The sequence below is a fragment of the Puma concolor genome, chromosome A2 (assembly GCF_028749965.1).
Source record: "Puma concolor isolate L17-30 chromosome A2, mPumCon1.1.hap2, whole genome shotgun sequence".
NCBI classification, from domain to species: Eukaryota; Metazoa; Chordata; class Mammalia; order Carnivora; family Felidae; genus Puma; species Puma concolor.
In genome coordinates, this window is record NC_141668.1 from 94183551 (window position 1) to 94201729 (window position 18179).

General features: G+C 39.2%; 1 protein-coding gene across 9 annotated transcripts in view; it reads left to right on the forward strand.

Annotated features, from left to right (window-relative positions):
• The window catches only part of NME8 (NME/NM23 family member 8), a 63779-nt gene that overhangs the window by 27294 nt on the left and 18306 nt on the right, over window positions 1–18179 (forward strand). For 8 of the 9 annotated variants that reach the window (XR_015248108.1, XR_015248107.1, XM_025929886.2 and 5 more), the window contains 6 exons: window positions 2186–2361; window positions 10457–10601; window positions 11482–11589; window positions 13810–13961; window positions 15986–16130; window positions 17079–17317. Coding sequence is in view for 7 of the 9 variants with exons in the window: in XM_025929886.2 (XP_025785671.1) it covers window positions 2186–2361; window positions 10457–10601; window positions 11482–11589; window positions 13810–13961; window positions 15986–16130; window positions 17079–17316 (964 nt within the window). In the remaining 2 variants the exon portion in view is untranslated. The remainder of the gene's footprint in view (window positions 1–2185; window positions 2362–10456; window positions 10602–11481; window positions 11590–13809; window positions 13962–15985; window positions 16131–17078; window positions 17318–18179) is intronic. The other variant, XM_086696983.1, reaches the window with a different exon arrangement.

Sequence of the window (18179 nt, forward strand, 5' to 3'; positions counted from 1 at the left end):
AGATGGGAGAAAGAAAAAAGAAGAAAGTATAATTTAAAATAAATAGTATATATAAAGTAAGATGGAAGGAATATAGTTAAGTATATGGGTATTATACTAAGTATGAAAAGGTTAATTATCCCATTAAATACAGAGATTACAAGGTTAAAGTTAAAAACAAGTTAAAAACCATTATAGTAACAATTGACACAGAGGAGAATCCTCAATGGGCACTAAAACCATTGCGTGAAAAATATATACACTTTCAGATTGTGTCCTCTCAGATTTCTTCTTATTTACAAAGTGGAAATGGTAGCTTTTCAATGGGGAAAACGCTTTGAAGGGAGATATTACTTCAACTACATTAATAACACCAACAATAGGAAAAACTTACATTGCGTATATCATCTTGTGACAAGGACACAGATTCGTATCCTGAAAGTAATAGGAAACTATTGGTCCATCCAGTAGTTTGAAACCATCCCAAATGAGGAATAGTCCACAAAACAACTGGCCTGGACTCTTCAAAATGTCAATATCATGAAAGACAAGAAGGCTGAATATTGTTAGAGATTAAAAGAGACCAGGGAGATAGGACAATTACATGCAATGTATGGTCCAGGATTAGGAAAAATTACTATTGATGGGACAGTATTTTATGATTGGTGAAATTTGAATATGAGCAGTTTATGAGATAAAAGTTTTATATCAAGTAAACTTTCCTGAAGTATTTAGGAGGGTGAATGGTTAAAATATCTGCAGCCTACTTTTAAATGGTTCAGTCAACACACACAGACAGACACACACACACACACACACACACACACACACACACACACACAGGAGAGGGGAGGGGGATGAGAGGGATAGAGAGAACAAATGTGGCAAAATCCTAACAGTTGGTAAATCTAGAGTTCATTATCATACTCTTGCAACTTTTCTGCCAATTTAATTTTTTCAAAATAAAAAGTTTTAAAAACACACTCATCTACATTCTGTTCAAAAGAAACACACAGGGGTGCCTAGGTGGCTCAGGGGTTAAGCATCCAACTTCGGCTCAGGTCATGATCTCACGGTTCATGAGTTCAAGCCCTGAGTCAGGCTCTGTGCTAACAGCTCAGAGCCTGGAGCCTGCTTTGGATTCTGTATTTCCCTTTCTGCCCCATCCCCTGCTCATGCTTTGTCTCTCTCTCTCAAAAATAAATAAACATTAAAAATTTGTTTTTAAAAAGAAACAAAGAAAAATAAAATTAAAGGGATATCTATCTATCTATCTATCTATCTATCTATCTATCTATCTATCTCCAGGCAAAATAAAGTATTAGAATTGAACATTACAAGTGCTAAATTTAATAAAGAAGGACATGATGTGAAAGCAACATTTATGAAGTAGATATAGTCATCAAAAAGTGCCCTGATAGAATTACATATACTCTATAAATATATGTAGCCTTAAATCCCACACATACATTTTCTTTGTTTACAAGAAAGCCTTAACACATTTTTTAAAATTAAGATTTCACCACACGCATTTGCTAGTTATAATCCAATAAAATTGGAAATAAACAATAAAAAGATGACTGGGGCGCCTGAGTGGCTCAGTTGGTTGAGCGGCCAACTTTGGCTCAGGTCATGATCTCACAGTCTGTAGGTTTAAGCCCTGCATCGGGCTCCATGATGACAGCTCAGAGTCTGGAGGCTGCTTTGGCTTCTGTGTCTCCCTCTCTCTCTGCCCCTCCCCCGCTCATTCTCTGTGTCTTTCTCTCTCTCTCAAAAATGAATAAATATTAAAAAAAATTTTTTTTAATATGACCAAAATGTCTTATGTATTTGAAAACACACCATGTTCTTCTAAATGATCCTTGACTCAAAGACGACCTTAAGAAAAGTAGAAACTACCTGGAAAGCTTAACGTGAAGGAAAGAAAAACGTGTTTAACCATATTTTATGTTGGTCTTCTTTATCCTCCCAAAAAGTCAAAACATACATGATTTCATGTAATTGAGTTTTGGATTCGTTCAACAAAAAATTGAATTAAATGCATATTTTTTTATTTGATAGATACAACTTTACATGAAAATTTAATTTTTGTTTATTTTATTAAACCATTAAAGTATTTGTGAACTTATTACCAGTTTTAATTTTCTGGCATGGTTATTAAATTTCAGCTTACAATAATCTTAAATTACATTTTGGATTTCCACAGTTTACAAGAATATCTGGAAAGACAACATATATCTCAGCTCTGTGATATTGAAGACGGTATAGCTAACGTTAATAAGTTTATTGATATGTTCTTCCCTGATTTTAAAAGTATGAAAAACCTCAAATTAGAAAAGATCCTGGCATTACTTCGACCAGATCTCTTTCAAGAAAAGAAAGGTAAGAAATAAGTATAAATAAACCCTAGTATAATTGCATCAAAGGCTATTATTTTAAAATTTAACATTGAAGAAAACACCTGAAATAAGAAATTTAGTTAATACTAATCTAATTTCTCAATGATAAAGAATAACACATTTTTGTAGGTAAGGAGTTTGCAAATTATTTTCTAACATTTGAATTTGTTAAAGTAGATTTTAATATGGTAGGACTTATTATATAATAAAGATTGGACTTTATATCTGAAATGCCTTGAATTAATGCACCTCCTCATTAATTGTGTGATTTGATACTTTACCAAGTCTATTTCTTCATGTATAAAATTCAGAAGATTAAAATGAGGGGCATCTGGCTGGCTGAGTTGGTGGAGCGTGTGACTCTTGATCTCGGGATCATGAGTTTCAGCCCCACGTTGGGAGTAGAGCATACTTAAAAAAAATGAGAAAACATAAAGTGCCTGGCACTTGAAGGGTGCTAGTTATTTTTTTAAGTTTGTTTATTTTGAGACCGAGAGAGAGAGTGAGTGTGAGTGGGCAAGGGGCAGAGAGAGGGAGAGAGAGAATCCCAATGAGGTTCCACATTGTCAGCCCAGAGGCCAATGCAGGGCTCAGTCTGGTGAACTCTGAAATCATGGCCTGAGCCAAAGTCCAAAGTGGGATGCTTTTAACCAACTGAGCCACCCAGGCTCCCCAGGGTGCTAGTTATTTTTAACCTTATCCCATATTCACCTGGCAGGGGGAATATGACAGAATAAGAATTCACACCATACATGCACACTCTTAGTTCTTTTTTATAACTGGTATATGGGAATACAGTTGATATTTGTATATTGACCTTATGTTCTTTGACTTGGTAAACTCACTTGGTTCTAGAAGCTTTGGTGTAATTTTCTTAGGAATTTCTATGTAGACCAGGGTTTCTCAACTTCAGACCTACTTACGTTGGGGGCTAGATAATTCTTTTGTTGAAAGGGGCGTTATCGTGTGCGCTGTAAAATGTTTATAGCATCCTTGGCCTCTAGTCACTTGATGCCACTAGCATCCTCTCCGCCCCCAGCGCGATAACCAAAAATATCTCCAGACATTGTCACACGCACCCTTGCAGGACAAAATATCAGGCCAAGAGCCCGTGACGGGGACAGTAATACCATCTGCAAATCCAGCCAGTTTTACCTCTTTCTTTGGAAGTGTCTTCCGCTTACCTCATTGAACTAGCTAGAACTCTCTGTGGATGCTAGCAAGATGTTAGGCTTGCTTTATACTTTACCTTACAGCAAAGCCCTCGGTCTTTTACCGTGAAGCACAACATTAGCTCTAATATACCCCTCACCTAATTTTTAAAAACCCATCTGTTTTTAGTTTGGGGAGTTTTTTTTTTTTTTTTTTTTTTTTTTTTAATATCATGAATAGATATTGTGTTTTCTCAATTATTTTTTCTGTATCTACTGATCTGATTATATTTTACTTTCTTGAGTTTGAGAATACGGTAACTACTTTGATTTTTGAATGTTGGACCGGCCTTGCGTCCTTCAGAAAAGCCACACTTGGTTGTATATTGTTCTTTTTAAAAATAGCTGGATTTGATTTTTTTAATATTTTGTTGAGGCGTTTTGTGTCTACATTCATGAGAAATATTTGTTGTTTTCCTTTCTTGTAGTGTCTTTATCTGGTTTTGGTGTCAGGGTAATGCAAGCCTTATAAAAGTGAGATAAGAAGTTGTCAGTCCTCTTCTCTGGAAGAGATCATGTATAATTCATGTTACGTCTTTCTTAAATGTTTATTAGAATTTACCAGGGAAACTTATCTGGGCCTAGAATTTTCTTCGTTAGAATGTCATAGCTTTGTTTTCCTTCTTAAATCCTTTAAAATATGGACATATTTTTTGAATAACCAGACCATATTTTAGAAAGGTTTTAGATTTACAGAAAAATTAAGAAAGATAGTACAGAGTTTCCATATCCCTATCCACCCCCTTCCAACAGCTTATCCAATTAACACCTTATATTACGGTGAAATATTTTTATAATTAATGAACCAGTATTGAAATGTTATTAACTAAAGTTCATAGTTTACAATAATGTTGACTCTTTGTTTTGTACATTCTATGGGTTTTTAAAAAAAATTTTTTTTAACGTTTATTTATTTTTTGAGACAGAGAGAGACAGAGCATGAACGGGGGAGGGTCAGAGAGAGGGAGACACAGAATCCGAAACAGGCTCCAGGCTCTGAGGTGTCAGCACAGATCCCGACGCGGGGCTCGAACTCATGGACCACAAGATCATGACCCGAGCCGAAGTCGGCCGCCCAACCGACTGAGCCACCCAGGCGCCCCCATTCTATGGTTTTTAATAAATGCATAATGTCATGTATCCCCTTTACAGTATCACACAGAATAGAATCACTGCCCTAAAAAAATCCCTTTTCCTATTCTCCCTTCCTCCCTCCCAACTTCTGGTGACCACTGATCTTCTTGCTGTCTCTAGTTTTTGCTTTTTCCAGAATGTCATACAGTTGGAATCATAGAGTATGTGCCTTTTCAGACTGATTGCTTTCACTTAACAATATGCACTTAAGACACCAAAAATTGTGTTGTAATTTTTTGCTTTTCAACAGTGCTGACTTTTTAAAGAACTTCAGAGGAGGAAAATGTTTATTATATTCACCCAGATATTTACTGTTATCTTCTATTCCTTTTGGAAGTTCCACGTTTCTCTCTGATATCATTTCCCTTCTACTCAAAGAACTTTAGCACTTTTTGTTTTAAGAGCAGGTCTGGTGGCAATAAATTCAATTGGTTTTCTTTAATCAAAGAATGTCTTATTTTCTTTCTTTCAAAAAAATTTTTTTTAAGTTTATTTTTTGAGAGAGCCAGAGCACAAGGCAGGGAGGGACAGAGAGAGAGAGAGAGAGGGAGAGAGAATCTCAAGCAGATTTTACATTGTCAGTGCAGAGCCCGATGCACGGCTTGAACTCACAAACCATGAGATCATGATTTTAGCTCAAACCAAGAGTCGGATGCTTAACTGACTGAACCACCCAGGTGCCCCAGAACGTCTTTATTTTCATTCCTGAAGGATATTTGTACTGATATAGAATGCTGGTTTTCCAGTTCATTTCCTTCAGCACTTTAAAAATGTTGTGCCACTGCCTTCTGGCTTTACTTGTATCTAATGAAACATCCATGGTCATTCAAAGCATTTTTTTCCTTATATGTAATATAGCTTTTTATTTGTTTATTTATTTTGGGGATTGCTTTCAAGATTTTTTCTTTGGTTTTTAACAGCTTTATTAGTATGCATGTGAGTATACTTTTCTTTGAGCTTATCTTTGACTTTGGGGTTCCTTGAACTTCTTGAATCTATAAATGTCTTTCACTAAATTTGAGGAATTTTCCACCATTATTTCTTTAAATTATTTGTTCCGTGCCAATTTTTTCACCATCTGGGACTCCAAAGATACAAATTTTAGATATTTTGACATTGTCCTACAGACTCCTGAGGCTTTGGCCTAAATTTGTTTTCTCTGTGTAGTTCTGATTGGATCATTTCACTTGTGTTAGCTTTAAAATTGAAATCTGTGATCTCCTTGTTGGCATTCGGCCCATCCAATGAATATTTATTTCAGTTGTAATGTTTTTCAGTTTTACACACCTCATTCGGTTCATTTTTGTAACTGCTATTTCTCTGCTGAGAACTTTCATCTTTCCAGTCATTTCAAGAGTGTTCATCCTTGCTTCATGGAGCATTATAATTGCTCCTTCAAATTCTTTATCTGAATATTTCAATATCTACATTGGAGTTCTTGAGATTTACTTAGTTTTTTTTTTTTTTAAGTTTTTATTTATTTACTTTGAAAGAGACACAGGGGACGGGGCAGAGGGAGAGGGAGAGAGAGAATCTCAGGCAGGCTCCACACTGCCAGCTCAGAGCCTGATGTGAGGCTCGAACCCACGAACCATGAGATCATGGCCTGAGCTGAAGTCCAGAGTCGGATGCTCAACTGCCTGAGCCACCCAGGTGCCCCAAGATTTGCTTAGTTCTTTATAGGTTGCATAATTTTGTATTGTATTTTAGTTCTTGGTCACTTGAGTATTGTTATGAGACTGATGAATCGTGTTAAAGTCTTCTAGAGAATGTTGACTTCTTGTTTGTTTCAGAAGTCAGTTGGTCAGGTTAAGACCACATGTCCCATCCCACTTTCTATGGGTTGTTTCCAATGTCAGTTGCATTTTCAAAGTTTTTGTATGCTATTCTGGACTTCACAGCTTAGAGCTCACTCGGAAACCTAGGTGATGCTCGATACTGAAGTTCAATTCTCAAGCCACTAAGTTGCCACTTATCAGCCCAACCATAGTCATTGCTTGGGGGGGGTCAGTTCACTACTTCAAACACAGGTTTAGTCAGTCGCTTTCCCCCCCAGTCCCCATCATCTCTGGCTGTGTCTCATAAGCCTCTGTTCTTTGTCCTCTGGATGGATATATGCGGTTTTAGCCTCCCTGTGCGATTGGGCACAGCCCACGTTTAGGACTGCCTCCTAAATGTGAGAAAAAAGTGGGGGTGAGAAAAAAAGTAACAGGGTTTTTCCCACACTGTTCAGTCCACAGAGGCCCCTCTTCCCAGTCTCACTGGTCAGAGGGAAGGACTTGCTCTCAGTTTTAGGTGCTTGCAGGGCCTCCGCTCCCTTCACAGTACATTTCACAGCTGGGGCTTGCCTTCTAGTAGGTCCAGGAGAGGGAAAAAGCAAAATCAAAACGAAGAAGCCTCCTAAAATGGGGATATCCTCCCAAGTCTCCATCCCACAAGATGGAGTGTAGCAGAGTTTTATTCCTCTCTCCATGCTCAATCCCACCCCAGTTATAATATCTGTGGTCTTAATTTTTGTGACTGTTGTTTGAAGTTTTAGTATACCGATGGTGGTGATGATGTTACTTTTACGATGCATATCTTATCTTTTGATAATATTTTGCAATTTATATCTTGTTTATGGTCAGGTTTACAACGGGTATGTTTAGAATTTTTCTTATATAAATTGGTTTTCCTGTTCCCACAGTCCTTAGATCTATTAATTTCCCACTTTTTAATCACTTAGTTATATTTTCTGTTACCTGAAGTGTGTGTGTATATATATATATATATTTTTTTTTTAATTTTTTAATGTTTATTTTTGAGAGAGAGAGAGAGAGAGACAGCGTGACTGGGGAGGGGCAGAGAGAGAGGGTGACACAGAATCCGAAGCAGGCTCCAGGCTCTGAGCTGTCAGTGCAGAGCCAGACGTGGGGCTTGAACTCACAAACCGTGAGATCATGACCTGAGCTGAAGCCGGACGCCTAACTGACTGAGCCACCCAGGCACCACACACCTGAAGCATATATATTTAAACACGTTTTTGAAAAAGATATGTACTTCTTTTGTTTTCTGAACGCTGGCATATTTTAGAATATCTTTTGTTACCTTTGTGTATAAAGGAAACTTACCTGACTGTATATTTTTAAGAAATAAATCCCCCATCCCCAAACCTATAGACTTTTTGCATTGAGGAGGAAAGTCTGTTTTCAGCCTGGTTTTTGTTTCTTTGCAGATAATTCAGTTTTTGTTATGTTTTGTTTGTTTCACTTAGATACTTGTGGAATTTTCCCTCATTACTCAAAAATTTCCAAGATTTTGTAGATATATCAGAATGAATTGGTCATGGAGCACCTGGGTGGCTCAGTCAGTTAAGCCTCCGACTTTGGCTCAGGTCATGATCTCATGGTTCAAGAGTTCGAGCCCCACATTGGGCTCTGTGCTGACAGCTCAGAACCTGGAGCCTGCCTCGGATTCTGTGTCTCCCTCTTTCTCTGCCCCTCCCTCGCTCTCACTCTTTGTTTCTCTCAAAAATAAAACATTAAAAAAAAGAAAAGAATGAACTGGTTTTGGGGTACCTGGGTGGCTCAGTCGGTTCAATGTCTGACTCTTATTTTGGCTCAGGTCATGATCTAATGGTTCATAGGTTCAAACCCCATGTCATGCTCTGCGCTGTTAGCATGGAGCCTGCTTGGGATTTTCTCTCCCTCCCTCTCTGCCTCTCTCTCTCTCTCTCTCTCTCTCTCTCTTTCTCAAAATAAATAAATAAATATTTTTTAAAAAAGAATGAACTGGTTTTTCCATATTTATTTGGTTACTAACCACCTGACTTAGCGATTTGTCTGTGATAGAGGAGATAGAAGATAGCAAAGTGCTCTAGGCTTTGAAGTATGATTTTTATGGATGAGGTTATTCCACGAAGCAACCATACAATTGCTAGGTGCTTTGTCTAGGAGTTCTCTGCATCCCCACACCTGCCACTGAATGTGGCATCACTGAATTACTTGAGGTGACGTCTGAAAAGCCTCATGGACACTATGCAACAAAATAAAATATTTATTATCATATCTATCATATTTGTCTACATTGGAATTTGAAGCAGAACCGAATCCTCGAGTAATGAGGTCAAGGAAACGCAATACCATCTTGCAAATAGTGGTACTCCCCATGCTTTTTACTTTAATCATTGGAAACTGAGGCCCCTCTGTGTTGTGTTGTAATTCTTGTGATCACCCATCTGAGAGAGTGCCAACTAAGGAGAGGCTCATTGAGTCTAGTTTCTTTAACTTTATGGAGCTTTGCTTTCCCTAAATATTTTTCCTCAGCTTTTCTCATAAGCCATGACAAGAAGCCATCCTATGCAAACTGTTTGAGGATTTGCTGTCACTTTTAAACTGTTGGCCACTAGGTACCCTCATATGAGAAAACGTTTTTTGTTTTTGTTTTTGTTTTTTTAATTCAGCAATGCAAAAACCTTACAAATTATTTCAGTCTCCTCTAAGGATTCCTCCTTAAAAAATATTTTTTTTAATGTTTATTTTTGAGAGAGAGTATGAGCTTGTGGGGGGGGGGGACTGGGGAGGAGGGAAGGAGGAGGAGGGAAAGGGAAGCAGGGAGGAGGAAAGGGGACAGGGGCAGGGAGGGAGACACAGAATCTGAAGCAGGCTCCAGGCTCTGAGCTATCGGCCCAGAGCTGGACATGGGACTTGAACCCACGAACCGTGAGATCATGACCTGAGCTGATACTTAACCCACTGAGCCACCCAGGCACCCCAGGATTCTACCTTTTAAAATCCAAGAACTATGTAAACATTCTGTATTTTCCTCCTCTTGTCTGTGAGCTCGTTCTGAAGCAAATTATTGCTTAAACTCTATTAACTTGTATGTTTTCTTGTTTGTTTTACTCTTTCCTGACAATGGTTTGCTTAGGCTGAGTCCATTAACTCTATTCCATGCCCAACAGGGGAGAGGATGCATTTTCAGCTAGGTTGCATTTTTGGCTTTGAGCGGGGCCCAGTGCTGTCCGGGCCCCAAGTCAGCATTTGTGTTTTGGGTTTTGGCTTCTTTGTTACAAGATGGCCTCACAGCTCCAGGCCTCATGTCACTGAAATGCCTTAGACAGGACCGAAGGTGGTGTAGGGCAGGGAAGCCGTCCCCCCGGGTACCTCTCTCAGAAGCAGCCCCAGTCCAGGTCCTTTGTGTATCATTGACCAGATCTGGGCAGCATCGCCACCTGTCCATAAGGAAGGTTGGAGAAGTTGAGTATTGCATTTTCTAGACTTCCACAGTGGGACGTGCGCCAGAGAAGGAGGAGACTGAGAAATACTTTTGGGTTTCCAATCATTGTGTTTCTCCCCAAGTGGGACAAGTAAAATAGGGCTAGTGAAGATATAAACTGTTTACACATACTTCTGTAATTGTGTTAACTTGTTATTTTGGTTACTGTCTATACCCACACACATGCTCGTATGTGCACCTAAGGAAAAGGTTTACTAGTGAGACACCTCTGCTTGTGTGTATGCATGTGTGTGATTCCTGTGTGACGAAAAATCAGACACAGCGTCATAAATCATAATTTGGTACGTTCACCTTAACAATGCTTTTCACCTTAAAATCTGAGAAGCTATTTTTGCCAACTTCTAAATTTCATATGAGGATGAGAGACATTATATGCCTTCATAATAATACATTCAGTCTGGTATGGATAGCCAGCAACCCATCAGTTTAACACTTATCATGTGACTTTTTATTTAGAGAATGTTTTAGGTATCATCCATGATGAAGGCTTTAAAATACTGATGCAGAGACCAATCGTATTGTCAGAAGAAGAAGCACAAACACTGTGCAAGGAATATGAAAATGAAGATTATTTTGAAAATCTTATAAAAAAAATGACCAGGTAAAGTAGATTTCAGGTTTAGAAGGCTCAATCTGATTTAGTCTTATTTATCCATTTAAATTCTAGTTCGTTGACATACAGTGCGATTTTGGTTTCAGAGTAGAATTCAGTGATTCATCACTTCCGTACAATACCCAGTGCTCATCCCAACAAGTGCCCTCCTTAGTACCCGTCACCCATCTGGCCCATTCCCCACCCACGTCCCTCCATCAACCCTCAGTTTGTTCTCTGTCTTTAAGAGTCTCTTGTGGTTCGTTTGGTTGAGTTTTGAATCATTTAAATCTTCTTCTGAACCTGCCCTGGTCAAGCTGCCACACCTCTCAGTTCTGTAACCATGTGCTGAGTCTCCTTCTTTGCCAGTCTCACCCCCACCTCAAGTCTCTGCTCAACTGTCTCATCTGCTCTCGTCCCCCTGGAATGCTACTGGAGCAATGGAAAGGCCCAGGTAAAGTCACTGGAATCCGCTGAGTCGAGTGCCAGAAATCTGTGGTGTGTGACATCATGTCCAAGTAGAGAACTCACTGACTCTCGAGGGTTTTGGTAGTCCTAGCGATCATTAGTCCAAGGAGAATAAGATGCTAGAAATCTGTCAGGTTTCTGGAAGGGTAAGTGAAATAGCAGCTGGGACAGAAATCCAGCAAGGGTACATGAATCAGCAGGAATATGGGAATACTATATAGGAACCTATCTATCAGAACCAAGGTCCTTCTCTTCCCTTCCCTAGTCTGCTTCCATACTTGTATAAGGTGCTCAATATACTCTTGGGAGTACACCGATGGAAATTAGTCTTAGTCTTGGTAAAAGAATTATCTCGACTTGTATTATCTATACATATTTAGCTACTGAGCCATAATATACAGCTTTTTTTTTCTTTTAACAGCGGTCCATCTCTAGCCCTTGTTTTATTGAGAGACAATTGTTTACAACACTGGAAAGAGTTAATTGGGCCCAGCAGTGTTGAAAAAGCCAAGACATCTCTTCCAGAGAGGTAGGATTCATACCGTGGGTCCCAAACTTTTTTCATGGGAGACACTTTAATTTTATTTTGGATGCGGGTACAAGAGCCACAGCTCCAGTCCAAGAGAGGCTCTCGAAAAACTACTTTCCCTGATTGTGACTGGAGGCCCAGCCCAATGGCAGCTCAAATAGAGCCAAGGCTTTGCAGATGAAGGTTTTGGGATGCCTGGTGTGGGGATGGGAAGTAAGTGGTGTACCCATCTCTTGGCCTTGGTAGGAATCAATTCAGGAGAGGAAAGGCCCATCCTTCAAGTGAGCAAGAACAGAGATGCTCCATCAGATACAGAAAACTTGCCATACGTGTTGGTATAATAAATAACAGTACTAATGAAGCATCACATGTAACCGTTGAAATGTTTTCTTTTGGGTAGGATATCTGGAATCTGACTTGTTCTGCATGGACACATTTTACCCCTTATTTAGCCCTACAATTACCATAAAGGATAATAGGGTTAGACAGTCTATAAGTAGTATGAGCAGAATGCCATAGAATCACTTAATGAAACGTAGCATAAAAGGCAAGGTATAGCATTCGAGACAGGAATTCCTACCAACACAAGGCCTACACTTCTAGCCATACTGTTCTAGAAATTACAGTTTCAAGTGTGAAGGTAGTGCACCAGCACGGAGGTGCATTCTCCCGGTGAAGGCAGGCACTCAGTAACTGTTCCTCCCTACCCCACTATTATTGTGAGGATTCCAACCAAAGCCCTTATGCCCCCTATGTTGCTACAAGTTCACAGCTAATCTTGACCGTTATTTTTGGTTCCTCCTTTCCCAGTTTCCGTGGCTCCACCCAGTTCCTTCAGGTTGCTGTTAGAATAACTCAGCAGAGCTCTGCCCTTTCCTTCACTTGGGTCAGATTCAGCACTGCCTGGCTTAATCTGAAATAAGGTCACTTGCATAAAGGAGAAACACAGCAACCCTCACACTCATCACCTACTCCCTCTGTCCTATCCTCCCCTTCACACACACTTTTCTCAATAATCATGTCTAACGGCACCACGGAGGGGCTGGTTGTTCTCTGCAGTGAACAGAGTAAGTGCTGGTGATATGTTAGGTGACACCTTATACATTCATTGTGCAAATCCCCTAACCCTGGAATCCCAGGCTCCAAGGGTCTTGGGTTGCAAACGTCTTCAAATCAGAGGTGAGAGAACCGCCAAGGATCAAGTGGGATGTTCAAGTCGGATAAGGCAAAAAGGAAATCTGAATGCATCAGTAAAAGCAGAGAGGCAAGAAGAGGGTCTGAGGACCGAAAGCCAATGACCAGTAAAGTCAGGTCATTAACAGGAAAGGACATTATTCGCTGTGGCTGGATTTTGTGGGTTGGCAATTCAGGACTATGTGTAAAGGGCAGAGAATGAAATAAGCAGTGTGTGTATCCTCTACTGAACCATATATAGATAAAGAGACAGGAAAAAGGGCAACTGAAAAAAACATCAAGGAGCAACAATTGATTTAGGAAGTGTATGTATTCCTCTATGGTAGAGGAAGCAGATCCAGAATAAACTGCCTAACCCAACATACCCAGTACCATCAACCTCACTCTTGCCTCTTTACATGAACCCATCCTGTATGCTCCTCTTTTATCACCGTACTTGCTCTGCTGGACGGTTCCATTGCGGTATCTTTTGGATTCAGTGTTTGTGATTCGGGATCCACGTTATAGAGTCAAATGCCATCTCTAGAGCTCAATAATATTTAGTGATGACAGAAGGGAAATGAATATGGAGAGCTTAATAGGCGCCATATGTTTCAAATGTATCATCTGATTCCACCCTCAAAAATCTCCTTCCAGAACAGTTTTATTATTTGTATTTGAGACGGTTCAAGCACAGAGAGGTTAAGTAATTGCCCAATGACACATAGCTAGCGAGTAGTGCAACCGGGATTGTACAGTCTGCATTTTCACCGCACCAAGGCATCCGTTCGTTCTTTCAGAGTCAGCTGTGAATATTCACATCGTGGTTATTTAAATGTTCATGCTCTGTCTTCCTGATGACTGTTACCTCCTTATAAGGAAGTAGTATGCTCCAAGCTACTCTGTCATTATTGCCTTTCGCATAATGTCTAGATCAGGAATGAGTTGCTTGATAACTTTTGAACAACTCATATAAATAGTGTTCTGTTGTGTTGGCTTATACTGTGTTATGTGATGCTCTAATAGTTCTTGACTTCATTTTCAAAGCTTATGCGTGCAATTTGCAGTGGAAGGTTTGCCTATCAACCAGCTGTATGGAAGTGATTCGTTAGAAACTGCTGAAAAGGAAATACAATATTTCTTTCCTCCTCAACAGACTTTAGCACTGATTAAACCTCATGTAACACAGGAACAAAGAGGTAAATATTTGGAAATGAAAGTCAATGTATACATCCCCTTCAAATTTTGTGAAAATTTTCAAACTATGCAATGAACACCCATATCCCTTGATCTCGATGTAACAATTAGCTCTTGTCATATTTGTTCTGTCTCCCTCCTTCCCTCATCCTTCTTTCTGTCTCCCTCATAATCAAAATGATGACGAATTTTGTTCAAGTCCTTTTAGAGTTGATGGAGATGACAATGTTTTTCTCCATAGATATATTACCACGAAAGATCATATTAATGATATTTCTAATATCAAGTCATTCTTCCATTCCTGTATAAATTACACTTAATCGTGAGGTATTTTTTAAATGTGCTTTTGGATTCTAGTTGCATATATTTTATTTGGGATTTTTCACATTGAGACTGACAATGATATTGGTCCGTCCTTTTCATTTTTTTTTTGTGGAAGGTTAAATAACAATGTAATACTTCATAAAAAATGTGAATGTCTTTGTTTTTGGCACTCTGGAGGAGTTTAAGCAGCAGTGGGATTGCTATTTGAAGATTTCCCATGAAATCTTTCCCATGAAAATTTCTGGGCCTGGTTTCAATGGTTATTTCTACCCTGTCATTTCTTAGTTTGTTGTCTCTCAAACAAATAGAATTTGATTTATTTAGTAGTTAGTTCTCTTTTTCTAACTCATTACTTTCTGTTGTTGTTTTTTTTTTTTTAATTTTCACCTTCCTTTGATTCTCTAGTAGTTTTAAAAAATGTTCTTCTAGCTTTTTAAATTAGATCTTTAATTCATTTATTTTCATTATCTTATTTTTGTCAATGTAAAATTTTGAAGTTATATGTTTTCCTTGATTACTGGTTTAATCTTCTGATTATCCCATAGATTTTATTTTATTAAAAAAATTTTTTAATGTTTATTTATTTGAGAGAGAGAGAGAGAGAGAGAGAGAGAGAGAAAGCCAGGGAGGGGCAGAGAGTGAAGGAGACACATTTTTTATGAAGCTGTCAGCACAGAGCCCAACGCAGGTCTTGAACTCAAGAACTGTGAGATCATGACCTGAGCCGAAGTCAGACGTTTAACTGACTGAGCCACCCAGGCGCCCCTCTCATAAATGTTAATGCATAGTGTTGTCATTAACGTTATTTTTTTGAAATTCTGCACTGTGCCTACAATGTTCTTTCTCTACTTGTCTGCTTGGTGATCATCTCTTACCGTTTCTGTGCTTAACACAAAGATTGGCCTTTCTGGAAGTCATCTCTGACCTTCCCAGAGAGAGTTAATGGTTTACTTGTCTGTGGTTGCAGGAGCCTTTATGTATTGCTCTTTCTTTACAAGCTGTGTTTCCAGGCCAGGCCCTCTAAGCAGACAATATCTAGAAGAAGTGTTAATGTTCCATTCACATTTGTTCCCACAGTGCCCCCCACCTAGGGCAGATCCTGGTGACCCCCCTTATAGAAGTCCAGCCTTCTTCAGTCTTTCTATTGGTCATGCCCAACTTGACCTTTAGCAACCAGCACAACACTTCTAAGTGTTGGACCAAAGAAAAGACTGTTTTACCAGAAAGCGCCCAATCCCTCAGTTGGCTCACTAAATGTAGCCCTTAAAGGTTAGGCGGCTGGTGAGATTTTGACAAGATTTACTTTATTCAATTCCCTCCATGATGCCTTGCTACTTCAGAGAGAAGAGTTCAGATCGGCTCCCTGCTTCAATCCATATCTAGCAAGGAGTTCCTTGACATTTGTAGCATGGACGTGAAAACATGAATTCACTTTCGGCACAGAGGCACATCCCTTCCCCTTTCCTTATAGTCTATGAGATGTTGTCAGTGCATCCTGGAAAGGTGCACCTCAGAGATTGAACATCTGCATTAATGTATTAACATGGTGCTTTTCAGTTCAATTTCATTTTGCATAGTTTTTGCTTTTTAAGCCACACTATGCAAGTAAATTGATTACTTTCCATAGTTATTTCAGTCTACTTGAACATGGAACAAAAGTGGAGGCATTCTGCAAGATTACCAAATATCTCTTTTCCCCTAGAGGAGATCTTGAAATATATTAAAGAGGCTGGATTTGAAATCACACAGATGAAGGAAATGCTCCTAAATGAAGAAGCAGCAGACAAAATTTACTCAAAAATAAAAAGAAAAGACTTTTATAAAGATGTATTGGAAGTGTTATCTGAGTAAGTTTCTGATATATAGTCCTTTGCACGATAAAAGTAGTAAATATTCATTATAGAAACTGAAAAATACAAAATGTAATGAAAACATTCCATCTAATTTCATTCATTCCAAGACACCCTGTTAATATTTGGAGTTCATTCTTCTTTGTTTTCTTCTTTCTCTATCTTCTTCTCTCTTTTCTTCCTTCCCTTCTCCTTACCCATCCTTCTTTCCTTCTTTCTTTCCTTCTTTTCTTCCTTCCTTCCTTCTTTCCTTCTTTCCTTCCTTCCTTCCTTCTTTCCTTCCTTCCTTTCTTCCTCTATTTCTGTAGGTCTTCAACATTATATAGAGGTGATATGGGTTTCAATTTCTGGTTTTAAGTTTCTGTTTTGCCAACATATTTAATCTGTGCCTTGATTGCCTTATCTATAAAATGGGGATAATAATAGTATCCATCTCATAGGTTTGTTGTGAGGGTTATATAATTAGTACATTGGACATACTTGGAACAGTGTCTGACATATATCTCTAGACTTAACCTATAGCACTCATGCAGCACAAAACCCTGTTGGAAGGGGGAGAAATGGAAAAACAGAAAGTACAAGGGGCGCCTGGGTGGCTCAGTTGGTTAAACGTCTGACTCTTGATTTGGGCTCAGGTCATGATCTCATGGTTCGTGAGATCAAGCCCTGTGTTGTGAGATCAACTGGGTTTCGTGCTGACAGTATGGAGCCTGCTTGGGATTCTTTGTCTCCTCTCTCTCTGCCCCTTCCCCCACTAATGTGTGCTCTCTCTCTCTCTCTCTCTCAAAAACAAATTAACATTTAAAACAACTTAAAAAAACCCCACAAAATCACACTGACAAGGACAAAGAATAAAGACCAAGTGTGGCATTCTGTGTTTAGCTGTGTATGCAATCTCTACAGGTGTAAATAGCCAAAATCTTCTGAAAGCATTCTTCTTTGCAGAGGTCTGTCTTTGGTCATGATTCTGACCAAGTGGAATGCTGTTTCAGACTGGAGACGATTGATGGGTCCTGTAGACCCAGATGAAGCAAAACTACTGTCCCCAGATTCTATCCGAGCCCAGTTTGGAACAAGTGTTTTGAAAAATGCTGTCCATGGATCATCTAATATCCATGAAGCAATGGAGACCATCAATCAAATGTTTGAAGTGTTGGTTCCCGAGAACCCTGAGGGAAACTAAAGTACGGTACCTTTTAAATGATTGTTTTCTTTTCTTTGCTTGTTACTGTGATTGAGCCCAGGACGAGACTGTCCCAGAAGGACCAGAACTTTTCCCATATGTCTGAATCAAATTTTATTTCTTGCCAGACACACTGTGCTATTCCATAACAGCCTTGAAGCTACATAATATGTATATGGATTGAGTTTGCTTAGCTGTTGATAGGAAGCTTGAAAACTTTTCTGTCCTGGGCCATGTGGGAGACAGAGCCTAAGTTAAGTGACTTTTCCCATAAAACCTACTTTCCTTCTTTATTTTTAAAGCGGGCTCGCATACACTTGTGTGGCTCTGACTGCTGACTGGAATAGGACTGTATATGGCCTCTTCACATGTCGAGGGTTGTCCCCCCCTTGGATGACCCAAACTGAGAGTCAGTATCCAGAACATAATGAGCAAGCAGTGTGAAGTGGAGAAACCCATCCACACCCAGCCAGGTTCCTTGGGGAGAGAAGAGTACCTTTTTCCCTTAATATTGTCATTTAGGCTATATTTCTCCAGGTATAAGTACATTGTATGAAAATATTAGATGCATAAAATAAAAATAAATTTGGGCAAAGGGAGTCTCATTCCATATGTCTCACTCAATTACAGACCGAGGCATGAGTGTACAACCCATAAACATTTATGTTGGGAAAATATGTATCGTGTGTCTGCTTGAACTGTAGGTTCTTGGTTGATACAAAAAATATGGCTGAGTGAAGGTTGTTACCTTCAGGAAAGGGCAAATCTAATGGGGAAGACAAAACTCACAGAAACAACATCTGATTATAATCACTATGGGACAGTACATTATTAAACATGTCACTGATGGATGACTACGTGGG